We start from the raw sequence: 25,596 nt of genomic DNA on the forward strand, positions 1-25,596 counted from the left end.
ATCGTGGACACAGGCCTTAAAACTTAACGAGTTTACACATGACATGGACCTATAATATAAGATCGCCATTTTTCAACTGTATAATTTATAGTATAAAAATAAATTTACAATGTATGAACGCGTCAGTACATTAAAATTATAAAAGCTGAGTTGCTTTTTACAATTTGCGGCAAATTTTTGATGGCTCGAAAAGCAACCACCTGTTGTATGCGTCCTCGGGAGTGACGCACATTCTCTATCATGTAAAATTTCTGAACCACAGTAGTACCAGCACGATTTGTAAATTTGGAATAAATTGCTGGGACATCGCGAAAATTAAAATATTTATAAATGAAATTAAAAGATACGCCGTTTCTCGTGAGATCTTTTTATTTCTGCGCGATATAAATCTAGTGTTTTTATTAAGCAAATCGATGCTTACAGAATCATAAATAGCGTATTACTTTTAACACACAGTACTAATCTCCTAAACGAAGTTGCATTACGTCGTTAAATATCTAACTTTTATATCGTTCTTAACGGAATATAAAGATACTATCTCTTTGTAACAAATATAATACGAACTTCTGACAAGCTAGATAAATGCATTGGAAACTGATGAAACTATCATCGAATAAAGTGAGCCAGGGGCAATAATGTATAATTTTGTAATAAATATTAAGAAGCGTGATAAAATAGTTCACGGTAACAATGTTTATTTTGCATGTAAATTTTATTGCGGCGACGCTGGTGGCGGTGGCTGATTGTTGTCAACAGGAGCGCCTTTGTAATTCGGTTCGACGATCGGTTTGGAGCATTTCGGGACCATTGGTGTCAACGGTAACAGAGAACCAAAGAAAACGTGTTGAATAACGGGAAACTTTGCCAACACCTGGAAAATACAAATGGTAGGGCCAATTCTTTTTCATTACGTATGTAGAATTACATATATATAATTACCTCCGCCTGATACATTTTGATAAGACCACTATTCACCTTCGACCACGAGGATACAGCACTAACATTCCATAACTGATTGGAATGCTCAGCGAAAGGACCTATTTTTACCTAGTAGAGCACAATTGATATCAGTAGGTCTTCTTCAACATTTTCAACGATTCAGCACAAGATATTTCGTTGGCAACACAAAATTTGAGGCAAACTCTTTGTTCGATATATTTCTATCCATTTAAAAAATCGCAGAACATACTTGAGATTGACTAACAAAACTAACAGCTATAAACAAATTGATTGACAGATGGTGCCAAAACTTTACTTCTTCATACCTTTTATGCGAGCTTTTTAAATGAACAATTCCCGGTATTTATTTGACAGAATGTACAGTAAATTACACATACTGTATCCTTATAAACGTCTATCATCTTTCCATACCTGTGAGATAAACTCGATGCAGCCAAGGAACATGTATTTCTTGCTATAAGATTCCACGATACCTTGGTCTACAAAGTGACGTGGCTCTATCCGTGGATGTCCTGAAAATATCAAGTCGCATAAAACATCACAAATTCTATAAACCGAAAAAGATCTTCTAAATCACTGTATTTTATCACCGATAAGAAATACAGGGGAAAATATATATGAAGGTTAGTACCAATGAGTTGACCGCTGCCCCATATGAATGGCACAAATTGATAATCGTCCAAGCTCCAAACACCGTGACTACCCGCTGGCTCCATACGGTATATCAGCTGAAGTCTGCGCACCAATTCCAGATACCTTAAAGCCAAGGAAAACGATTTAAGCCCAGTTTCACCAAACGTCGTTCAACTTTAATCTTAGTTTAATTCATGTTTGTCTCTTCCTAAAGTAGCAGTTGAAAAGAGACAAAGAACGAGTTAAGCTAAGCTTGATGTTAAACAACTTCGGTGAAACCGGGCGTTAAATGACTAAGTAATTTTCAGGAGATGAAACAGAGACCACCATAGCATGTTGAACCAGAATAGTAAAAGCTGAGGTACCTATTGAACACTTTTGTTACAACAGCAATCTTGTCGCTTTCCTCAAACGCGTGTATCTTGAACATGCAGCAGAGGAACATGAGGAAAGCCATCTCGTGGCCGGTTCCATAGTCGATGCGAGTAGGATTCCCAAAACTTTCGTATAAATACTGCACTATTTCTGGAATCGCACGATGCAGGTCCTCCGGCAACACTTGTTTCAATTCCTCTACCGCGTTCTGCAACGGAGAGATCGATTAGGAAAATTTTCTACAATCTTCATATTCTCACGGGTAATTTTTAACTACCAATCACACACCTGCTCCAACCTCTCGTGCCACGTGCGAAACGACTTGTTGCCAAATCGCTGGGGCTGCTCGGTAGGTGGAATCTCCTTGATCCATTCGTCAAATTTGTTTAACATCTGTATAACGTTGTTTATTACAGGCGACTGCGGGCACTGCCCGTCCAAGGCGTTTCCCTGAACGGCGCCGTTCAAGGCTAAAATAAATCCCAGGTATTCCTACAAAAATATTTCAATTTGCATAGAAAAAAACCATATAAACGTGCACACGCATGCAGAGCGTATCGCATAATCGTGTGTGCAATAGTTGCGAAAAATACAAAGCTACAATAAAAAAATTAACAACCGCAGAAGTTGCCTTACATAGTAAGCCTCGGATTTTTGCCAAAGTGGCAGATCGCCCGGTGTCTTGACGCACTTCTTCGGCACGACAAATTCATGCGGTTTCGCTGAAACAACAGAAATTAACGCGTCACACAAATGTCAATCGGCTACGCACGTGATATCGCAAGATCGCATACATGATGTCTCTTCCGTCTGTGTTGACATGATGAACGCCCGTGGACGCGGTTGCGGTATTAATGAGCTCTGCTAAGGCGATGCAGCGGTATTTCTAGCGCCGATAGCATTTCGCTTAGGCGTAACGAGTAGGCGACAATTATAGATGACTCGATCATCCGCTGTCGTAACTCCGATACTTTGAATATAGGGAACGATGAGACCTAACCTAAAATGGAGAGATTACTTCGCAACGTCGCGGCAGCGGAGCACCTCGGGCGAGGGTAGCGCGTGCAGATTGCCACGTAAATTATCTCGTGCGTGTGACGTAAACAAACGAGCGGCAGAGAGAGGAAATAATTAACGATGCCCATGACCTTGCAACGAGGCCGTCGGTTGTCAACTTGCCTCACCTCGCGAGAGCGAGACTCGTGAGCGCGGGACGCGCGCGCACGCCGCGAGGGAAGGTCGTCGTTCGAAATTGCGCGCGTGCCGGGAATGTTGAGCCTCGCGCGAAAATCCCATCCGACGGAAATCGCGGCGTTGACGATACGACGTGATGTGCACGTTAAAATGAAAGTAAATATTCTCTTTGAAGAAAGAAAATCTGGTTTGAGTCACTTTGAGGATTTTGCGATTTTTCACGAGGCTTGAATCGCCCGCGCGTTTACACGCGATCCAACAGAAAGAACTGCAGGCGTATTTCCCTAGAGAATCCGTCAGTGCCGCGTCGACGTATAGAATGGACTGCTGATCGCAGTGGTGGGGGAACCCGCCCGCCTCTTCGCGCACGTGTCACGTTAGGGAAAAAGGCTACGCGAAGGTTACACAGAATGATCGCCGATGTTTTTGTTTACGATGAGAAACGTAACCTTTCACGTTGATTAATTTTTGCCACGCGAAATTAAGAAGCTCGTCGCTTGCTTCTTGTTAATTTGATTTGAATCTACAAAAATAATGCGTGTTTTGTGGTACGAGCTGCAAGCGTGATTTGCACTTACATTTTTAGTAAACGTTTCCTGTGTCACTCACACATCGTTATTTGCAGGATGTAAATAATTTGAGCTGTGGAGTCTAGTAGGTAGCCTTGCGGATAAAACGACGGACGAGAACTCTATGTTGTAGGTTCGAATCCTACCATTCCCCAAATAATTTGAGCTGTGGAGTCTAGCAGGTAGCCTTGCGGATAAGGCGACGGATGAAAACTCTGTATGTTGTAGGTTCGAATCCTACCATTCCCCAAATAATTTGAGCTGTTCTAGTTTACAGAAGAGAACATAATATATTTACTTTTATTATCGCCTAAGTGCGCCAAAGAGAGGAAATAAAATGGGTAAAGATTCTTCTATGAAAGCAATATGCTGTCTTCAGAGAGCAATACTTTAAGATATGATTTTTAAAAAATGTCTTTTAATAGATAAAGTATGTACTCCCGAGGAAATTGAAAAGAAGCGTCTGTCGGCATTGCAAAGGAGACAGCAAGCCCAGTTAAAGACAGGAATCACGCCTGTGGATAGTCCAGCTCGTCAACAGTCCAGCAGTCCAACAGTCCAACAGTCAAGATCAAACAGCAGCAGACATTTTGCGCCACAGAACAAGTCGAATAATCGTTTCAATCCTATAGCGCCTGGAAAATTTTTCAGTCAACCGATGGCAACGGGAAAATGTTACATGGTCAGCGACGACAGATTTGTGTTAGAAACATCGTTGTTTGTACCTGTGATTATTGAAATCTTTAAAACAATTCCAAGCAGACTATACGGTGACTATAAGTTGATTGATTTAATATAGACGCGCATAAACAAACATTTGTAATGTTCATTTAATTTCGCAGATACGAAATCGAGAATATGGAGCTTCCATTTAAACGATCATGACAGTTTAATGCAGAAATTGATGACCAGCGACTACAAGATGCCTGTGACGAGAATACCGGATAATATTCTTCAGGTAGTTGAGCACAAAGTAAAAATAGATTGGGCAGACACGTACGTAATGTCGCATGTGCTTCAAAATACTTTTATTTCAGATATTCAAGAGAAACTTAAAGTCGGGCAATCAAATACCAGAACAAGATTTGTCAAAAATCGATAAAACGTTGACGAGTATTTTAATGCCGTTCCAACGAGATGGCATTTGGCAAGTCTATATATATTTTTCTGTTTTACGTATCTTTACATTCCTTTATTAATATATTTTGTTTCTTAATTTTCCAGCTACGGTATATCGAAGAGCGGTCGTTGTATGATTGCGGATGATATGGGCTTGGGAAAAACTATACAAGCGTTAGGCATAGCACATTACTTCAAGGAGAGCTGGCCCCTCCTCATTGTAGCCCCTTCATCAGTCAAGTAAGTTCTGCTTGCGATTGCCACGACGAGTGCCAATACCGAAGATACTCTACTTACTTAGGTACCAGTGGTCTCAGGCGATTTACGAGTTCTTACCATCCGTGCCCACACATTATGTTCATCATTTTGTAAATACTAAAGATTGCATCGATGATGACAAAATCACCATAATATCGTACGACTTGTTAGCACGGGCCGTAGACGTTCTCGAGAAATATATTTATGGATTTATCATTCTGGTATACATATATATATATATATATATATTATTTTCAACGAGCCAGAGATTAATATTGCCGTTGTCACTGCATTTTTCGAACTTCGCAGGATGAGTCTCACGTTTTGAAGAGCAGTAAAACCGCGAGATTTCAAGCTGTTCATCGGATATGTGCCCATGCGCGGCATATTGTATTGCTCACGGGCACTCCGGCTCTGTCGAGACCAATCGAGTTGTATTCTCAAATCAACCTTGTTGTGCCACGTTTCATGAGGTAGTCAGAAAGGCGATAGATATATCATAAGCTTGCTTCATTTATATAAACAGATTTCGGAGGTATCACTTTACAGATATGAAGACTACGGCGTGCGATATTGCGCGGGGCAGAGGACTGCGTTCGGTTGGGACTTTGCGGGTTCTTCAAATTTGCAAGAGTTACAATTGCTGCTGAAGACTAATTGTATGATTCGGAGGCTGAAAGTTGACGTTTTAAACCAGTTGCCGCCCAAGATAAGGTCATAAATGAGAACATGTTTGTGAGACGTGAGAGACTCCGGTAGAAACTTAAGTGTACTTTATTCATTTGTGCGTTTCAGGCAGGTGATTATTTTGGATCCAGCTCTGATCAAGGCTGGCACCAAGCAAATGAAGGAGATGTCGCTGAAAATGCAGAAGAAAGCTACGGCATTAGAAAGGCATAATGCTCTGTTGCAATATTACAACGAGTCTAGTTTCGCAAGACTGAAGGCAGTAGGGTGCGTATAAAGGGATGCATTAAGTTTCTTAAAGAATCCATTAATATATATCTCAATTGATTTAACGTTGACGTTACAGCGATTACGTTAGGAACCTGTTTGAAAATAGAATAAAATGTATCTTGTACGCTCATCATCAAAATGTTTTGGATGCCATTTGCGAAGTCGCCGAAACTATGAAGATACGGTAAGCATGTTCGCTATTATTGCCATGTCGCCATTGCAACTGTGACAATTACCAGGTACATAAGAATCGACGGCAAAACCAGTTCGGAGCAGAGGAAACTACAGGTCGACAAATTTCAAGAGCGCGACGACTACCTGGCAGCGGTTCTATCAATCACCGCCGCGAACGCGGGCGTTACTTTGACGGCCGCGCACCTCGTGGTCTTCACCGAATTATTTTGGAATCCTGGTGTAATTAATACATTTCTAAAAAAAAGGAATCTTAATAAATTACATAGAAATCTTGCGGCGGTAACACGTGTGTGAAATCACTTTCAGATCTTGTGCCAGGCGGAAGACAGGGTGCACAGAATCGGGCAGAACAGTAACGTTGTAATCAGATACTTGGTGGCGAGAGACACCGCGGACGATCTCATATGGCCGTTGATCAACAAAAAGATGAGAGTCCTGAACGCGGTCGGCCTGAATCAGGATTTCTCGATAGAAAACGTCGACGTTGCAGTACAGAGAGAGAAGAAGCAACGAGACTTGACGTGTTTCTTGAATAGATCCTGGACCTCCGAGGAAGGATCGCAACATGATAAGGAGCCGAAAGATTCTCCAGCCGCGGAAGACGACAAGAAACGGGAGGAACTTGCAGCTCCGGAAGCGTCAACATCAAACGATTTTAAAGAGTTACTCGAGACCGATGAGGAATACTTCGACTCCTGCGGTTGGGATAATATGTGATCGTATAATAATTTAGCGTTGTTTTCGAAGAAAGATATATTTGTACGAAGGGAGTAAAAAGTTCCACGTGTTCCATCCCGGATTTTGTCTTTTCTTGTTATTCTCGGGTGAAACTTGATCTAGGCAGCGACTCCGTCCTTTCCCGAAGGTCTAAACTAGATAATAAGTAAATTTTTGTAAAAAAAAAGGGGAGGTAAAGGAAAGTCTCCTATTATAAGATAGGCTCCTAATATGATACAGCGGAGTTTCTGCTAATTGTAAGTTAATAGGCGCATCATCTGTTGATTGCACCGTGCATTTATTGCCCTTGGGGTTGAAATCTGTTTAGTGGAAAATCGATCGTTAGATCGTGCAATCGTTGCGAAAAAAGATTTGTGATTGAATTTGGACGTTGAAAACCTGCTATCTCATATTAGGATCCTATCGTAATAGAGGACCTAATTCCTCTATGTGTGTGCAAATAAAATCTGTTTTATCGGTAAGATCTTGCAACCGGCCGCGATCGATCACGAAGCCGCGGCGTCGCGCCGCAGGTGGCAGGTTTCGCGCGAGGACGGCTCGGCGACACGCGTGAATTTTGGTTAATATTGTTTATAACAAAGTAAGTGTGACAATGTCCCTTTTCAACGTGCGGCAATTCTTCGGCGCGCTGTGTCAGCGTTACATGTTCCCGTTCCCGGCGGTACACCTGTCTCGCACGCAAAAGGTAAGCGCGAGATCGGCGGCTCCTCAAGGTTAGAGTAAATACTTGGGCTATTTGCGCTCGATCATTACATAATAATGCAAAAAAAGTCGCAGAGCCGTGGAGCGATCGCGCGGGAATTTCATTGCTGTAATTCAGGCCCGTGCCGCGCGAGCGTGGACGCGTTGATTGCGCGTGTCTCTCTTGTAGATTTTCATCATCTGCTTCGCCGGCGGTTCGATATTACTGGGAGGACTGGCACAGTTTTTGAAGAGACGACGGAGACACCCCATCCCACCCTCCAGGAGGCATTACAGAGACTACAAGACAAGATTGGGCAACATCAAGAACGCTAATTTTGGTAATGCCGTTTTCACGCGCCGTCGCGTTATGCTAATCGACCTAATTGTAAAGTTAAACGCGACACAAAACTTGAATATACTTAAATCTGTTCACGATTGTACAACAAAGCAGAATAATACGCCTTTTGTGTCACACCGCACGTCTAGATGTACTGTCGCAAGCGTCCTGGGCGAGAAGAAGCGAGGCCAGCACCAGGAGTCACATTAGCGATCGTGCGTCACTCATCTCCTCCGTGCCGGGTGGTCCGGACAACGACGAAAGACTTACTCCGCAGCAATATGGTGTCCTCGGTAAGTCTTTGAAGAAATTTCTTAACAGCTCAGACACAAGTGTCTCGTATGTACAAGTAACATGGCTAAGGTCTCGCCAACGTCGCTTAACTGTAAGCTTAGCTCTATTCGTTCTTTGTCTCTTCTCAACTGTCACTCTAGAAAGAGACAAACATGAATTAACAATTAAAGTTAAGCGACGTTTGGTGAAACCGGGCCTTAAGCCCGTATCAGACTACGGATTGGGATTGGGATTAGATTGAAATTTAACCAATCACAGTGAAGTTTACTAATCTCAAGTTCAGTAACTTTTACTCTGATTGGTCAAATTTCAATCTAATCCCAATCTCAATCCGTAGTCCGATACGGGCTTTAAGGTGTACAATTTTGATATCGAGTTTATGGGAAGCTACATTCGATTCGTATCCGAAGTGTCCTCGTCGACTCTTCGAGCCTTTAACAAAAATTAAATAATGCACTTTGACAGTATGAAAAGTTTAGCAGATCTTTTTGGTCGGTATCCTTCAACGCCGGTACATCTCTCGTGGAGAAATTTGGACTTTTTGAAGTGAAAATGCATATAGTCTCCCGCATTCTCGATTGTATTGTGTTTACTTTGCGATTCTGGAAGGTGGGCAACGTCGCCGGGAACTTTTTGTATGTACATAGCGTTTATATTTACATGATAATGTACAATACAGCAGCATTATTCACAAATAATACATCCGTGTTGAGAGTACAGATATTTTTAGAACGGATATCTTGGCCTCGCCGAGGTCTATAACTAGTTTCTTCAAGGGTCACTTTACGTCTGCCTACCGGCGTACAGGGTGAATTGTCGTGAAATTAAACGCTGATCTGTGATCTCGCGTGAGCGCACAGCTTCCCTCCCCGTCGAGATTTACGTTAAAATTGCGCCGCCACTCGTTAACTCACGTCGCGTTTGTTTTGTCAGTTTACTCGGAATATCGAAGAAATATCATAGGTACCACAAATTTTATTTGCGTTCGTTTTATATGTATCGTCGCTCCATATCTCGCTTCCCGGCAAGTTTCTCGATCTCGCAACGAATTATTGCTTTCTCTCGCAATCACGAATCGCTCAATATAACGCTCTCTTCACCTTCTCTTCGTGTCTACGTGAGATTTTTTTTCATTGAATATCACAATAGGCGTGATTAGGCTTACGTTGATAAACGTCGTTAGAGACACGTCCGCTTTAGTCCGAAATAAACGGGTTTTTCGCGCTAATCCTACAATTTTCATCATCGGTTAATAATAAAATATAAGAATTGTACTTGTGTGCGACGCTATCGATCGAGAAAATACCTATAAATCATGTTACATAAATAAGCTTACTACACAATATTACAACTATCAAGATCATAGAAATACATATTATATACACATATGTGGATACTTCTTCGGTAAAAACGCTGACAACGCAACCTCGTATGAAATATGACCGTCCTCGTCGCCTGAGTCTCTCTCGGAAAAAAATTTTTTTCCACGAAACGTGTCCAACTCAATAATTCTATACTTCGCACGCGCGGTACCAAAATATTCTATTCTCTTCCTTATTAATGGATTATTCAGCTATTTATATTATATATATACCAATGGTTCTCCTCCCCCCCCCCTTTTATCGTTACAATCTTCTTCAACAGTACTCTAAGAAACCTGCAAGTCCTATCACTTTGCACACTGGCGACGGATGGGTACGCGTCGTTTATCGAACTGCTTGAAACCAAAAGGACACGCGTCAACAAATATTTCATAAATTTTCTGCGATCGTAAGTTCGATTGTTGTCACCTAACGTTATCGCGACACGACATTACGACGGTTATCACGCATTGGAGTTACGATTCGCTCGCACGTTTGTCATCTCGCTGTAACAGCCTTGGGACTAAATCAGTATCGCGGGGGAAAAAAAACTGTACCCATCCAGTCCTACACTTTATATGGTTTGCTCTCTTATTTGCTATCCTTAAATTTTACAATCTTCTAAAATTATACGGCATTCTCAAAAATATATCGTAGCTGAATTAACTCACGCATATCTTGCTCTCTTTGTTTTTTCTCCGTTGCTTAACTTCTATTCGCCTCCCGACTCGACGTATACGCTACCTAACTCGTCCAAGACGTTATTCGCGGCATTTACAAGTTCTCTTTCTTTCTCTTCAACCGTTCTAAAAAATAAAAAGAACACGCCGTCCTTTGAAGCGACTGGTCTCCCTAAAGGTCCTAAAGTTACGCGAAGGCATAAGACATACGTTACAGCTGGAAAGTCGATTCACAGCGGGATTAGAAAAAGACGGAATGTTATGCGGTCGGCTTTTCAACAGTATAACGGTGAACGTTTCGCGGCCAGGTAAAATTCACCTCGCACATCGGTCGCTGCGATCTCGCTCTTGTACTTGACTCATCGTCGTGAGACTAGCTCCATTGTTCTCAATCGCGAAGATACTTTCCTCTCGTTCTCTCCTCCGCTACCCTAAGACGCATGTATGTGTGTATGGGTGTGGGTGTGTGTGTGTACGTATATAATAATATAGATATATTATGTATTAAATATCGAGTTTCTTCTTTAAAGGCAAGCATATATCAGCACCGCGTCACTGCGATGCGTGTATGTACGTGTGTGTTGAAATAAAGAGGTCACTCGCGCGACAATCGCTACGTACGAAATTACAGCAATTTTCTTTCCGCGTATATAGATATAATATATATATATATTTTTTCTTCTTTTTTCTCTGTAATTCTTTTTTTGCCTTTTTCCGTTTTCGTTTACTGTGTCGTCTACTGGGTTATATTATCATACGTTACTATTGCGGGAATTAGGAATTAACGTTTAGAGGCGACGACGGCGGTGGCGACGGCAAACGCGCGATCGGGCCTTCACGTGATTCTGTGGAGGATCGAAAGCAGCAGCGGCGGGACCACGAGCGCCAGCAGGCTCGATTGGAGCGCGGTGGATGTAGCACCGGAGTACATCAGCCCCACCTTGTCCTTGAGCGACAGCGGACCGCCGTCGTCGCTCTGCATGCCCGTCGACGTGTCCGTCTTCTTCGGCGGTAGAATCAGGTTCTCGTCGTGGTCCATCGTGTCCGACGCGTCGTCCGTTCGGTGCCGGTGCGTCGCCCGGCTTGCCTCCTGCGGCTGCTTCGTCGTCGTCGCCGTCGTCGTCGTCGTCATCATCGTCGTCGTGGTGGTCGGTGGCTCGGTGGTCGTGGTGGGCGGCGGCACGGTGGTCGGCATCAGGCTGAAATTGCCTAGGAAGTAGATGGGCCCCATTTCCGCCGTGATGTCTAACAACGTTTCCTCCTGCCGCGTGCCGCTGATAACGCGCGTCGTCGTCGCGCCGTCCTCGTAGTGCGAGATCAACGTCGCGGTGTACGGCACCTCCATGTCCGTGTAGTCGGCCTTCAGAGTCACGTTCACGCCTGTGCCAGGCTCCAGATAGACTTGCACGCTGTAACAGACACGCGAGAGGATACAGTCAAGCTCGTCGGTTCAATGTAGAAATCGGTCCCCGCGATATACACCGTGCGTGTGTCTCTCCTCTCGTAACAACGTCACGCCATTTTGCGCCTAACAAAAATTTTAATTGGCAATTCAGTCAATTTATAATTTATGTAAGGACACGTCCTGAATTGCCAAGGACTGCCTCGAGGATGAATAACGCGTTAACTTAGCGCTGGACTACTGGAACGCGAGTCCGATGCACGATCGTAATTGTGTTGCGTTGAAGCATCACTTAAGCTGATGCACGACGGAGTATTCTGGGGCACACCGAGCGGGAAGGGTGGCACGAAGTCGTCGTGCAAAGTGCACTCCAGGCTCATCTCTGCCGCGCGCGAGCTTCAATGATGCACAGGAAGCGATGAAGTGCCCCGAGGGGCTAGTCAGAGAGAGCGAGCGAGAGAGAAAGGGACACGATTATGTCGCGGAATAAACCTGAGCTCTAATTATATCTAATTATAGAGATACGAGATGAGATTACGGACTAAATTGCTGCAAATCGTACACGCTTGTCCGACTTATGACTCATCGAACATCCCGTATCGTCAGTTTGCGCCGTGAGTCCTCACGATGATACTTCTCTCGCTAATTCGCCGCAAAAGCGATGATGCGAGGCTTGACGCTTCATCATTACGACGTTCGTAATTTATACACGCGAAGCCAGAAGGTGAGATAGATAGGATTTATCTAAAGTGGCAATTCCGTAAAAACAGAAATTAAATGTCAACTTGCCGTCGTTCTACGCGTGATCTTTTAGAATATAAATGGGACACTTTATCTCCGGATAACTCGTAGAGAAAAGCTCTAAATTTGCATACTTACCGTTCAGCCCCGTTGCGCGCGCGAGACAGTTTGAAACGATACTCACTCGTAAGCCTCCGTGCGATTCTCCTCGTCACGCGTACCCCACGTTATGTTCGGCAAGGACGTGCCGTTGATAAGCGTGATCGTGGTGCTCAGACCGTTGAGGATGGCGTGCCTGCGGCCCCAGTAGACCGAGTATTTGTACTTGTACGCGCAGGCCTCCGCCAGATTCGCCGGCTGCGCTCCGCGGTTGACGATCATCGCCTTGTTGAGCACACGAGGTACGCGCTTGATATCGCGCCTCTTAAGCCAGTTGAGTTTAACGGCGCTCAGCTCGTAACGGATCGGCTCGGTCTCCACCAGCAGCTCGCCGTACTTCGTGGACTCCTCCTTGCCGTCCTGCGAAAGAGAACAGAGTCTCACACGCCGCTCGCCGCCGGCAACTCTATTACCTCGGCAAAGTAATCGCGCTGTCGTTGACGCGACGCATGTCTGCCACGAACTTAATCAACTCTTTGGAAAGAAAGGAAAAAAAAAGAATTCTCAGGATCGACGAGGCGACATTTCTGTACGTCAATCCTGTATATCGCGCTGGCAGCTCGCTGTGAGAATCGAAGATCTTCTTCGTGTTTATTCATTCGCAATTCCGGAATTCAACTTGTTGGAGCGTCTGTGTTCTCCGACACCGACAGTATCTGCGTTTGAACTTTTGCCAGGACGGGAAAATGTCAACGCACTATTGTCCCTCTTCCAATTCGGAAGATTTGAATTACGAGTCCGCGATCTTGGTCACTCACCTCGTTTACGTAGACGATGGTGCCAAAGTTCTCGCCCGAGTTGAGTGTGCCGATGTAGTGGCTGTACCGCGGCTTCCTCCTGTCCTTGGGGACCTCGTACCGGGCCACCAGCATGCTGTCGACGTACACCGCTCCCAGGTGTGGCTGCATGTACTTGTTCCAGTGGACCCACGCGATCCGCGCCGCCCCGTCGATGTTCTCCAGCAGCTCGTACTTCTCGTACGATTGCACGACGCCGTGTATCGTCACAGTGCAGACCCTCTCCTTTTCCTTTTGCGTGCCGGCCACCCATACGCCATTGTGCATCGCACGGCATACGTACAGCGCCGACCTCCTCGCCTCCGCTTGATTAACGAAGCTGTCGTCTGCAACAAGTCCGCGTGGAGACGATTGGTCATCAATCGCTGGGCGATCTAATTCTTACGATTTAATTTTTTTGTGTCTCGCGCGACGGAAAATGCAGAGGTCGAGACTCTGACGCCAACGGCAATGGCGCGCGAGGGCAACAGTCTCTATCAATTCGCTACCATCTAGATCTAGCGCGTCCCCGAGCGACTTGATTTCTAAATGAAGCGTAAACAAGCGCAACTTAACTCTGACGTAATGTCGCGTAGTGCAATTAACAGTACATAGACGTAAAGTCCAAGTCCAGCCGGCCCAAGGGGAGTAAACTCGAACAAACACGAGTGAACAATTTGCTTGTGATGAGTGCGGACAGCGTCATCGACACAGCGACACTCATCTGAAGCAAGCTGCTCGTCCGCCTTCGGCCCGAATACTCGGCATCGCGGTATCGCGGCGATCCGGGAGCATCGTCGTCGCACCTTTACCTTCGCCGGCGTTCTCGACGCCACCGATGACTATCTCCTTCAATTCGCTCGGGTTGTAATGCGCCACCGGTAGCCACTTGAGCGTGGTCGAGGTGAGCGGCTGGTGGCCGTACTTGGACAGTATGTGCACGCTGTTGTCCGCGGTGGTCGCCGACAGCAGGAGGACGCAGCCGAACACTCCCAGGGCGAGGTAGTTCTGCCGAAGCATCTGCAAACGAAATACGAGACGCGAATGAGACGAGCGGATCAACTTTCCAGCCGTTATCGTCTTTTACGGGGAACCGGCAATGCATGCAGCGACGACGAGCGAAGCTCCGCGCGAACCCTTTGCGGTCCAGTTCGATCTCGAATAAGCCAGTATCAACGCTTTTCACGATCGACTTAATCTTGCGTTTGGCTAAATTTTTAATATTACTCTTAATTTTTGTGCTCAAGTGTTTGATGATGTTTTTTCAGTAATAGGATGCGTGCTAAATCGTTGAGTCTTTTAAAGTCGTGTGAGACTTGTATGTCTCGGTGGTTATGAAAAGGTTAAACATTGGTCCTCAGCACTTGGTCTAAGAGAGCATCGTTGACACAGTGTTTAATACAGTGTTTCTCAAACTTTTTAGCCCCACGACCCACCAAACGTAAGAAAAGTAAAATTAATACTCCCTGCAAAAATACAAAAGGGTGGAGCGGGGCTCAGTTAAAGAAAAATTCGTGTAAGAAATTTGATAAAATTATTATTTCGCGACCCCCACGATGTGTTACCGCGAACTCCCTGGGGGGTCGCGATCAGTTTGAACTGAGAAACGCTGATCGAGTACAATCAATTCGCGTTATCTACAGAATTCCGGCCATTCCAAGAGCACGGTTCGCCAACCACGATCGCCCTGGAGAACCATCTCGCCGCCACTTCGTTATAGGAAATGCGAAGGGTTCAGCGCCGCTCTCTCACTCCCCTTTCTGGCTTCCCCATTTTTCTGCCGGAGGTCGACGGCGCGGTCGAGCTATGCAAAAAATGCGCGCGATTTTCCGGCGATTAACACGCAACGAGGGGGCACGCTTCCCTCCTATCTAATCGCGTCACGATCGGCAGCAAAGAGGAAGAAAAAACCCGGCAACAGGCACATAGCGTACGCATAGCTTCGCGCCAACTCCGTTCTTCGCAGGCGAGAGGCCATAGCCGCCCCTCTAGGCTTTGCGATTACGTTTCCGCTTACTATGCCGAGCGTGTCTTCGACATGGGCCCCCTCTTCTCCCCGGGTATAACTGGACCTCGGCTTGGTTTTGCTCTTGCCTCGGTGTTTTCGCTTCGGTTGGTCCGGCAACGAGCGAACAGGTAAACCCGCGAGCTCTAACACCCGGCGAAAGAAGAAAAGAGAGCAAGGCGGTCTGCGATCCTCTTCCGTTGGAGATCGGTAAAGTGTAAGCACGTTTCGTAAGCAAAATGTAACAATCCCGAGAAACGAACGCGGACGAGAACGGGTTGGAAGTGTCCTTGTTGAAATCAACGTCACGGTAAACCCGCTGAACAGTTTCAGCGATCGTGTTCCCCCGCGAGTGGCGGTCGTTTCGTGCGGGACTCGAGCTGTTGAACGGCAGCAACGGAAGTTCGAAGGCAGCGGTGAATGAGTCCGTCGACTGGCGTGTGTTTACAAAGGCAATGACAAGTTGCATAATTGCTCGCTCAACCTGTAATCGATATAACGGCCGCGCGAGCGGTAATTCCGAGCGGTCTCTCTCCTCATCCGCGCGACGCTTTTACGGCGACGGGTGATTCCGAGGGAGCTCGTGCCGACGCGAAACCGGCTGGCTTACTCGCGCACCGGGCATATCGGCTTCAAGTAACCGTAACGGTTCCGTGGCATATCCGTTTACACGATAATACGCTCGTTTCACACCGCCCAACTTCCGCCGCCGCTGGAAAGCCACTCGGGGAGGAGAGAATCCGTTCTCCTCGACGGAGAGTCTCTCCGTCTTTCGGCGGCGACGGGGATTGAAAAAAAAGATCAAGTGCCTTTAAATATCTGTTAATAATCACAAGTCCAGGCCATAAGAGAGTCAAAATTAATAAAATTGAAGACAGTCCGCTAAAACAACATAAAGAAAAGTCTCCTATTATGCGCTAGGCTCCTAATATGAGACAGCGGAGTTTCTGCTAAATTAATAGGCATCATCTGTTGGTCCCACCGTGAAAATTACCCTTGGAGTGAAATCCGTTTGGTGAAAAATTCATTGTTAGATCGTGTAATCGTTGCGAAAAAAGATCCGCGATTGAATTTGGACGTTGAAAACCCACTATCTCATGTTAGAATCCTATCTCGTAACAGAGAACTTTTCTCCACTATTATCATAAAGAGATATGCTTGTAGCCTCTTTCTTTGTTCGCGCGCTATGATCTCAAAAACCGCTCGACTGATTTGATTGAAATTTTGACAGATGTTTCTGTAGCATCTCGGGATTGACATAGGCTACATATTATCCCGGGTGTGCCGCGAATTAACAACACGCCAGTAAGTACTCGATAAGGATCTTTAGTCTCGAATTCGTACAGAGCCGTTCCGCCCCAAAACCGGCAAACATTCGCCGGAGTCCAATCAATAATCAATAGCGTGAAGGAACGCACGTTTCCAGAAGAGAGGCCACGCTTCAGCCCGAGCGCGGAAGGGCCGTCTTTATGCAGGCGCAACAATATTATCATACTAGCGCATCGGTGGACTGAGCATGCGCAGATGGTATCAAACGCCAATTGATCGATTTGATTGAATTTTTAAGAGATCTTTCTTTGGTGTATCGAGAGTGTCGTGAGCTGTGTATGATGACTTATAAAATAACGATAGGGGAGCAGCGAACGTTTCGAGACCACGCGCAAGATGAACTCAAAATGGTTTCGAAAACGTTCGCTTCCTTCCTATCGTTATTTTAGAATTTAAGTGCGCAAAGTTAAATATATTAGCTAGAGACCCTCTAATCGGAGTCCGGACATGCGGTATCCAGCCTCTGATTGGTTCGCCATGTTCATGATATTCCCACTGAATTTTGAATTGACAATTTCAATCCACCCTTATAGTTTCACAAACAACAGGTTATCGTGATTGATTTTGATTATTTTGATGCGTATCCCTTTGTCGAGGTGTTACTGCAAAATGGTGCTGCACATCCACCCATTTTTGCAATAAACAGCAAACTTACACTATTATCGTACTTCGTGCGATGTGCGGTTATATTTTAAGTTACGTCTCGATCTGATGGCAGCTTAAAGAGAGGGTGAGATATTCGTACTGCTCTCTCTCTCTCGTTGGATTTGACTAAACATGGCGGACAACTCTGCTGGCCAGACTCTGATCAGAGGGTCTCTAGTTTTAGCGAACTTATTTAATCTGACTCTTACGGCCTCGACTCGTGATTACTATATTTAGAGCCATTTGTGTTTTTAATTCATTAATAGACTCGCGCAAAAGGGAGGCTGGATTGGAGACAGAACGACTCGAAAGCGTTTCTCCCCCGGGCGGACGGACGATCCTCCTCTCGCGTCGGGGAGTAGAGACCGGTTCTTTGATTGAATTCTAAATTCGGAGAAAGCGAGAGGTCCGACTTTTCGTTAATCAATAGCGCGAACGTGGGACAGCGGCGACTGACAGACTCCGTAACGCGTGATATAATGTCGGACACGGAATTTCGCAGTCGGGTACGTGCGTGCGTGACCTGCCGCAACGCTGTTCGCGATGCCGTAGCAATGCGCACGATATCGTAATGGATAGAGGATTTAATGACGGCTTAACGGGCCAACAAGGTGGGGGAGTGGGAGTGATAATTGATACGCCAAGCCCGATTCCAGCGTACGACGTCAAGTGGCGGCGCGGCAGAGAGGAAACGTTTAACGATGTAGGAAGTACCTCGGAGCCGGGACCAATCTCGTCTTATCCGTCCTCGGTCGGGCTGGAATTATTTAAACAGCCGAATAACGCATCCAGCCGGTAATACGGAGAACCCGTGCCTCCTCTCCCTCTCTCTCTCTTCGCCATCGCTCATCCACCGATTAATTATCCACGCCCCGTGTCGAGGCGCTGCGCGGCGAATTAAGCGGACGGGAGAGAGGACGATTATACGCGTTTATGAGTATTCCTCTCGCGAATCATTTTGCGCAGCGGCCCGGCCAATCGAGGGTTCGCCGCTGACAAAACGTTTCCGCTCCACGGTTGTTCACGGTTCCGCGGAAGCCGTCATTGTCGGCGCATTATTGTCGCGACGGCACCGCTCCAATTGTCGCAGGAAGATACGACGCGGCAGATAGCCCTTTCAGCGCGGCCCGCACAATTGTCTGGTTTCTGTTTCTCTTTTTTTTTGTATCGTACATTTTCTTTTCCCCCTCTTGCCCCGCGGAATCGGGAGAGCGCCGCGTGTCCGCGAAAGATCGAACAGTACGGGGGAAGGAAAACAGTACGGTGAGAAATCAATTCGCGCCGAGCGCGGTTCGTGACCCGAATGGAATTTCCGCACACAAAGGATTCGCGCGTACCCGACCTGTCCGCGGGTCTAAAAAGGGACGCATCACGGATTCCGAGGACACCGGTCGGGCGAGTTACGGAGGCGGTCGACCGCTCGATTCGGATTTAAAAAAAAGACACACACACACACACACACAAAGAACAAACCGGCGAATGCCGAACGTCGTCACGCGCGATTTACGGCGGAACGGAATCCGCGTGGACGCGGCACGTCGCGTCGGCCCGGCGAAAAACCCCGCAAGACACGTTGCCGTCGGTCGTCCTGTCGTCGGGCCGAAAGAGCCCCGATGAACACGTCGTGAGAACACGACAGCCGCGCAGGAAGTAAGGGAGGAGCGATTAATTTTCCCTTTCCGCGCTCTCGTCGAAAGGCCGAGGTTGACACGCCGGCACCGGTTTCGCCGCTGATCCACGCGGGCAGGTGTAATCCGCGCTCTTTGCGTTACGCGCACGCGGCGTACACGGAGTGCCGTTAGGATTCCACGCTCCGCGCGTCAAGATCTCCCTCCGCCCTCCGCCGCCTCCTTTTTTCTTCCACGATCCTCGGCGATCGACACGCGAGTCTCTCGCCTTCGAAACGCCGCGAGCGATCTCGTCGTTTTTAAGCACGTATCAAACGACGGATTCGAGATCGAGATTAGATTGAAATCTAACCAGAGTACAATTCACTGAACTCGAGATTAGTCAACTTTACTCCGGTTTGCAACGGATTGAAGCAAGGGCGAAAACGCCGGATTGAAGAGGCGTCGCCATGTTTTTTTTAAAGACCATTTATTGTCAAAAATTCAAACGTTTCGATCGGACCTTCTGCAGTGAAACTACAAAGGGAACGGCAAGGGTGCAAGACATTTGTGTGATTATTCGTCAGGTGAAAATAATTTACTCCGATTGGCCAAATTTCAATCTAATCCCAATCTCAATCCGTAGTCTGATACGGATTTAAGCCCGTGTCACGCCACGTATTGCGGATTGGATTGAGATTGCGGATCGCAATTCAACCAATCGGGTCCAAGGCTGCCTCGTCTGATTGGCTTTAGTGCGCACCCGGTGCGCACTAGAGCAAAACAACCGAATTCGCTACTTGTGACTCTCGCGCGATGACGAGTGCACGCTCGCAGGATTTATCGCCGTTTAAAAGTCGGTCTAAGCGGGCTTTGAGGCCCGCTGCTCCTCGTGGTGGCTCGTCAGCTTGTCGGTTAAATTAACCGCGGTGGTGTAACTTGTAACCGGTTTAAAGCGGCGCCGTGGAATCGTAAACACGTGTCAGGACTTGAGACTCTTTCTCTCTCGCGGATCGCTCGTCTTTTTCCCCCCTATGCTTCTTTCTCTCTTTCGCTCTGTACCTCGTGTCGTTTCCGACATTCTTACTTAGGGTCAGAGCACAAAGCAACGCGATAGCTTACGACGAAGACGTAAGCGTAAACGTAGATTAGCGCACGAGCTTTGGCGTATATCGGACCTACCTTCAATTACATATGACGTTACATTCACGCCGAAGCTTGTGCGCTATCCGCGTTTACGCTTGCGTCTTACGCTGCTTTGTGCTCTGACCCTTAAAGGTCGGTCTGTAATAAGGTTGTAGCACAGCAGCAGTAGGGAGTAAGCTTTAAAGTCGCGAGCCGTAGCACGATCGTGAATCTAGATCGCTGTTAAAAAGCCACGAGGACGAAAGGTTGAGCGCGGTTTCGCGTGCGCCAGCACTGTGTAACGCGATTCCCCGGGAACAGATACGTACGCGCGCGTAACTTTATATCTATTATTTTCAAGAGCTCGCAACACCGGGAACATAATAACAACCTTATAACAGCGGGGCTGTTTGCACAAGGTTATTGTGCAGGACTCTCACTGTCAGTTCCGAATATCGATGAAGCCTGGTCACCGGGATCTCGCGTAAACTTCAACTCGAATGGAACAAATTTTTAAGTAAACAGTAATCGGCAATTACTAAGTATTATGTTCGTATCACACTAGCGACTCGCGACTGCGATTGCACCGGCGATTGTGATTGGCTAGGCAGCCATAAAAATTTGAAATAGCCAATCGTAATCGCCGATGCAATCGCAGTCGCGAGTCGCTAGTGTGATACGAGCATTAGCAATTGTTAAGTCAATAAATTGGCTATTAATTAACATGTAACGCCGTGTCACTCCGTGTCTCGGTGACGCGTAAATTTCCGCAAAGGCCTCGTTATTCATTTATGTGCGACGGTTTTATTTGTCCGATTAAGAATAATTTCCGCGAATATGTAAGGCATTAAAGAAACGAGTGTGATTTGATTAAGACGTTAAAAATATTATGTATTTAATTATTTCTCGTTCTCTTTCTTAAAGTTTTAAACACCAAGGGCAGGTTGTTCCTTGGTAAATTAACTAATACTTAAATCATATGTATGTCTTTGTTTTTCCTTTAAATTAAAAAAAGATAGACACATAACTCAACTATTAATTAATTTACCAAGAAGTTGAAAAACCGGCCCTAAGTGGATAATTAGATTCTGTACTAATACCCGCCACTCGGCGACGCGACGGCACGTTAGAACCTTTTTCCTCACGCGTAGACCAACGCGCGTGATTTTCCTCGTCATCGGCCGCGATTAGACGCGCGAAGTACTACAATTTCAGAATCGCCTTTCGACGAAAAGTTACGCAACCGCAAATTGCTCGCCGCGGGCGCGCGTTTCATGGTTTAAACATGGGCTTTTTAACCGGTCTATTTTCTCAGGCCCCGCGCTATTTATCTCGCGTGTCGCAACGCGATCGGATTTGAAGGTCGGATCGAGACTCGTAAGCGTGGCCAACGTTCGATTCGATTCGACGATACACTCGCGGGGATCTCGTTTCCACTCGCGGAACACACACGGGCAACACATTCGCGCGACGACGCGGGATATTATTTACGTTACGTACAGACAGACGTGCGTTTCTTTCCTCGCTGGCGATAAAAATCATCGCGTGGGCGCCGCGGAGTCACAGCACGTGGATGACGCTCGCTCCGCAACCTTGCAGAGCCGCGCGCTCGCATGAATGATGTAACTCGAGAGACTCGGAGATCGATCTCCCCGGTCGAAACGGTTTCCCGTATTTACGATCGTCTCGCGGTAAACAGCCAGGCACCTAAGGGCCGGTTTCACAGACATCGGTTAACTGCTGACCGAAGGTTAATTGATTATCTGTCCCTTCTTGAATAATAAGATGGAAAAAGATAGAGGGGAGTCGACTGAACCCCAGTTAACAGTTAACATCGATGTTTGGGAAACTGGCCCTAAATGAAGCGATCGCCTCGTGATTCGCGACAACCCGGTTTTCGGACTCCTTCCCCTCTCCCCTTTCTCCGAGCACCTTTTGAGAGCGCGACAAGATCGAAATGAAATCGTTAAGTGCCAGACGGAGCTACCTTAATTTGAATCGACGATAACGAAACGGACGGCGAGTCGAGAGATACCGCGAATGGTAGCCCGTGTGCGGATCGGGAGAGGATCAATCTCACGTTCCCCGGTGATCGCCGCATCGTGATTCTCATCCCGCTATCGCGATTATGTGTATATATATAGAGGCAGGAGAAGCCGATTGCGGTCGTCGAAATTGATATTCTGCGCGCGATATCGGCCGGCTGCTCCTCTGCAAAGCGGCGAGGAAGAGATTACGGGGCCGGTGTATACCCACTGTACGTTTTATCGCGGCGACAGGCGGTATCGAGCGTGTCAGACCCCGGCGGGGAAGCTCGCGAAAGACACAGCCGTGGCGCGTTCAAGTGGAATGTCCTTCGCGCAACGCGAAAGGCCATTCGTTACGTTTCGTTGGAGCGTTTATACGTCCGTTTGACGCGCCGACGACCCACTGGCCTTAACTGCACGGCACGGGGGCGACTTTTCGAGTGTGACCCTGACGTTCGCGTACTCTTAATTGGGTCCAATGTGCCGCTGGGCCACGCACTTTGGCGAGAACGGCACGGCAGCGTAAACTCGGGCCTCGGGCTTTAAAGGCCTGTTTCCAGGATGCTACAACTTGGACCATGTTCTAGCCTCCCGTGGACACGGGCCTTAAAAGGCTCCAACCATAGACATATAAAAGATAGACCTGCTTATGAGGCAGTGGAACCCTAGGTGGGGGCATCCTCCTGAGGGAAAAGGACAACATGAATTTATTTGGGTATCTGTCTTCCTCTAGTGGACGTGATCCGAAGGCGATCACGTGTTCACGCCCACGTGATCACGTACACTAGAAGAAGATAGATACCCAAATAAATTGGTGTTGTCCTTTTCCCTCAGGAGGACATCCCCCACTACCTCATGAGCAGTCTAACTTTTATATGTCTATGGCTCCAACTTTAAAGGCCTGTTTCCAGGATGCTAGAACCTGGACCAAGTTCTAGCCCCGTGGACACGGGCCTTAAAAGGCTCCAACTTTAAAGGCCAGGATGCTAGAACCTGGACCAAGTTCTAGCCCCGTGGACACGGGCCTTAAAAGGCTCCAACTTTAAAGGCCCGTTTCTAGGATGCTGGAACTTGGACCAAGTTCTAGTTCTAGCTTAAAAGGTTCCAACTCGCGCGATCTCCCTTTTCATCGTCCGGGGTAACACGTTGGCTCGCGCGCGCGCGCCACCGTTGATTTTTCCAGTTGTTACTCGCGAAGGGTCGACAGCTTTGATTCCGATCGCGAACGGTCCGCGAGCACGCGACGGCGCGTAAAAAAAAATAATGAATCGGAGAGAAAGCGAGAGCGTTACTCTTCGAGCGCTAACTAGGGGATATTACTTCCGAAAGGCACCTATGAGCTAGAAAGCTCATCTTTTTTTTGGTACACTCCTTTAAGTGTCCAAGTGCCAAATATAAAATATTGACACCGGCAATTGAACAGAAGTTGAATCAAGTTTAACATTATGATAGCTTGACCACACACACACGACTGGCAATTTTAATACTCAAAACTCACAACGTTTCGACCGTGGTTCGTGGTCCTTTTCAAGTGGTCTAACAGTACAAATACAAAAAAAATATTTTAATAAATAAATTGCAAGTAAGAGTCGGAGGTATTAAGATTGAGAGCGTGGTGCATCAGTAAAAACAGTTGTACGTAGATTTATGGAGACTATGAATTAATGATTTTCTTCCTCATGTATTAGGCTCAAAGCCTGTTTTATCTAGTTCTCGTTCTGGTACTTTGAGCATTTGGTTTTACTTCATCTTCGGTAGGCTGCTAACCTTGCCGAGCTATGAATTAACGTGGGAGAGAATTACGTCTGTGAAAGACGTTATCGTGGTCATGTGATCATGAATTAACTCGGGAATTTAACATTATTTAATATTACGTGCGTAAAAGTACACGCAGATTTGGTAATTATGTTCATTTTAGAGGCTAGTCCTTATCCAATTAGTCCCGCGGGCTGACGTTACCGGATCAAGTCGAGGCCCGGGATTTTCGCCGCGCCCGCTGACGCGCGACGCCAAGATCTTTCCGGAATGAATTCCACGTAGGTCTCGCGGGATCGATCGGTTACACGGTAATAACGCGGTTGACCGTTGGCGGAAGCAGGGCGGAGGGAAGCGGCGACCCCGATTTCCCATCGATCATTCGCGAATCCAGGTATCCAGGTACCATAGAGGTAACCCCGGCGTAACAGCAATGTTTTAAATCTGTTACTGGTTTTTTTTTTCGCGCCTTCACCCGCGGTCGGTGAACGGTCAGATAAACGCCGAGGTAAACTCGCCGGGGCTTTTAATATTCGTCGGAGAAACGGCGCAGGCGGCGCGCGAGATTATCCCCGACGAAATTAGATAATTGACTTTCACAATGAGTTACGGGCGCGGCGCGCAATTTAAGAGAAAGTCGCGCGCGGTGTCTGAAATTAAATGCACCCAGTGGCCACCGGTCGTTTCCTCCCGAGAGGTCGCGTGCACCGCGTGTACTCTCGCGTGAGGTTACCTTTGCGAGGATCGCGAACGCAGCGACAAATCTCCGCGTTACGAGAGACCACTTTTATCTCGTCGCGCCGCGGCGAGCAAAAACACAGGGCGCGGTCCCGAGTCGAGCAGTTACGGCCGGAAAGCCGAGAGGGTTCTTCCCCGAGCCGCAAAAACAGGTCCAGTCGGGTGGGCACAAGTAGATCCATAGGGTAAGGGTTTATTACATTTGTTACAAGCTGGAAAATTTCTAGAGACTCGACAACTGTTTTGTTCTGCTGCCAGTCGACGCGCTTGAAAAATTTGTCGTACGGCAAATGTACACTGATAAAAAAATATCTTAATCCAAAAAGACATTACTTTCCTCAAGAAAATTATTCATTAGGTGGCTCCTAATACCTTGTTAACTTGAATTTTAAAAAATAAAAACAAATTAAAACATGTATTTCGTTCATTTAAGTATTTATTAAATATCAAACAGTAATTTTAAATTTAAAAAATTTACTTTAATTCTATAAATGTTTACTAAAATATATAAGTTTTACAGTGAACAAAATTGGATTTCTTATTTGACAAAAACAAAATGGTTTCATTTAATAAATAGTGCACTCATTCTGTTTTTAAAAAACTTTTTTGTCAGTGTAACACCAGCCTCATGAGATCTTTAAGACGTAAGGTTTAAGAAAACGACCAATCGCGGTCGATTATTCTCCTCACCTTCGGTTGCGATAGGTAACTTTCTTAGATCTTACATCTTAAAAATCTCGTAGACGCCGCATAAGAATGCAAGGTGAAACATTCCCGTGGATGCGCACTCGCTCAATTAACGGCGATTCTCTGCCCAATCGCAAATCCGCCTCAGGCCTACAAACTGCAAATCATGGCTGTGTGAAGTTAGCCCCCCCACTACTGAAAATGCAATAATAACCATTATCATTCGTTTGGTGGTCGTTTGGTGGT

General features: G+C 46.5%; 4 protein-coding genes across 5 annotated transcripts in view; 2 read left to right on the plus strand and 2 right to left on the minus strand.

Moving 5' to 3' along the window:
- Positions 1 to 351: 351 nt before the first annotated feature.
- LOC105566535 (serine/threonine-protein phosphatase 2A activator) lies at positions 352 to 3,191 on the minus strand. Its single transcript, XM_012020610.1, has 8 exons — positions 2,763 to 3,191; positions 2,605 to 2,690; positions 2,257 to 2,460; positions 1,959 to 2,176; positions 1,592 to 1,716; positions 1,372 to 1,472; positions 940 to 1,047; positions 352 to 871 (listed from the first exon to the last, which is right to left on the minus strand). Exons 1-8 carry the CDS (start codon positions 2,788 to 2,790, stop codon positions 713 to 715), a joined length of 1,029 nt encoding a protein of 342 aa, XP_011876000.1. The 5' UTR covers positions 2,791 to 3,191; the 3' UTR covers positions 352 to 712.
- A 314-nt stretch (positions 3,192 to 3,505) lies between these two features.
- LOC105566536 (SWI/SNF-related matrix-associated actin-dependent regulator of chromatin subfamily A-like protein 1) lies at positions 3,506 to 7,059 on the plus strand. The gene is made up of 13 exons (XM_012020611.1): positions 3,506 to 3,710; positions 3,788 to 4,072; positions 4,157 to 4,501; positions 4,574 to 4,689; positions 4,769 to 4,878; positions 4,956 to 5,090; positions 5,152 to 5,329; positions 5,418 to 5,581; positions 5,658 to 5,822; positions 5,904 to 6,062; positions 6,142 to 6,249; positions 6,305 to 6,479; positions 6,567 to 7,059. Exons 2-13 carry the CDS (start codon positions 4,069 to 4,071, stop codon positions 6,975 to 6,977), a joined length of 2,070 nt encoding a protein of 689 aa, XP_011876001.1. The 5' UTR covers positions 3,506 to 3,710; positions 3,788 to 4,068; the 3' UTR covers positions 6,978 to 7,059.
- A 422-nt stretch (positions 7,060 to 7,481) lies between these two features.
- The window catches only part of LOC105566538 (protein FAM73B), a 42,706-nt gene continuing 24,591 nt past the window's right edge, over positions 7,482 to 25,596 (plus strand). The window contains exons 1-3 of one of the 2 annotated variants that reach the window (XM_012020613.1): positions 7,482 to 7,683; positions 7,870 to 8,020; positions 8,169 to 8,312. In XM_012020613.1, the coding sequence (XP_011876003.1) occupies positions 7,591 to 7,683; positions 7,870 to 8,020; positions 8,169 to 8,312 (388 nt within the window). In that variant the 5' untranslated portion in view covers positions 7,482 to 7,590. The remainder of the gene's footprint in view (positions 7,684 to 7,869; positions 8,021 to 8,168; positions 8,313 to 25,596) is intronic. The other variant, XM_012020614.1, reaches the window with a different exon arrangement.
- Positions 8,944 to 25,596, minus strand: part of LOC105566537 (protein unzipped) — a 30,651-nt gene continuing 13,998 nt past the window's right edge. The window contains exons 2-5 of the mRNA XM_012020612.1: positions 14,245 to 14,452; positions 13,415 to 13,779; positions 12,682 to 13,016; positions 8,944 to 11,763 (exon numbers count right to left, since the gene is read on the minus strand). Of these exons, the coding sequence (XP_011876002.1) occupies positions 11,190 to 11,763; positions 12,682 to 13,016; positions 13,415 to 13,779; positions 14,245 to 14,452 (1,482 nt within the window). The 3' untranslated portion in view covers positions 8,944 to 11,189. The remainder of the gene's footprint in view (positions 11,764 to 12,681; positions 13,017 to 13,414; positions 13,780 to 14,244; positions 14,453 to 25,596) is intronic.

This window comes from Vollenhovia emeryi, unplaced genomic scaffold, assembly GCF_000949405.1.
Source record: "Vollenhovia emeryi isolate VEMERY1.0 unplaced genomic scaffold, V.emery_V1.0 DF939144.1, whole genome shotgun sequence".
NCBI lineage: Eukaryota > Metazoa > Arthropoda > Insecta > Hymenoptera > Formicidae > Vollenhovia > Vollenhovia emeryi.

Coding starts and splice junctions, on each gene's coding strand:
- LOC105566536 (XM_012020611.1), top strand. Junction 6,063..6,141: donor GCAAGACTGAAGGCAGTAGG/GTGCGTATAAAG, acceptor TTGACGTTACAG/CGATTACGTTAGGAACCTGT. Junction 6,480..6,566: donor AATTATTTTGGAATCCTGGT/GTAATTAATACA, acceptor AATCACTTTCAG/ATCTTGTGCCAGGCGGAAGA.
- LOC105566535 (XM_012020610.1), bottom strand. CDS start 2,790: ATGTCAACACAGACGGAAGAGACATCAT. Junction 2,177..2,256: donor GGCACGAGAGGTTGGAGCAG/GTGTGTGATTGG, acceptor TCTCCGTTGCAG/AACGCGGTAGAGGAATTGAA. Junction 1,717..1,958: donor GTAACAAAAGTGTTCAATAG/GTACCTCAGCTT, acceptor CTTGGCTTTAAG/GTATCTGGAATTGGTGCGCA.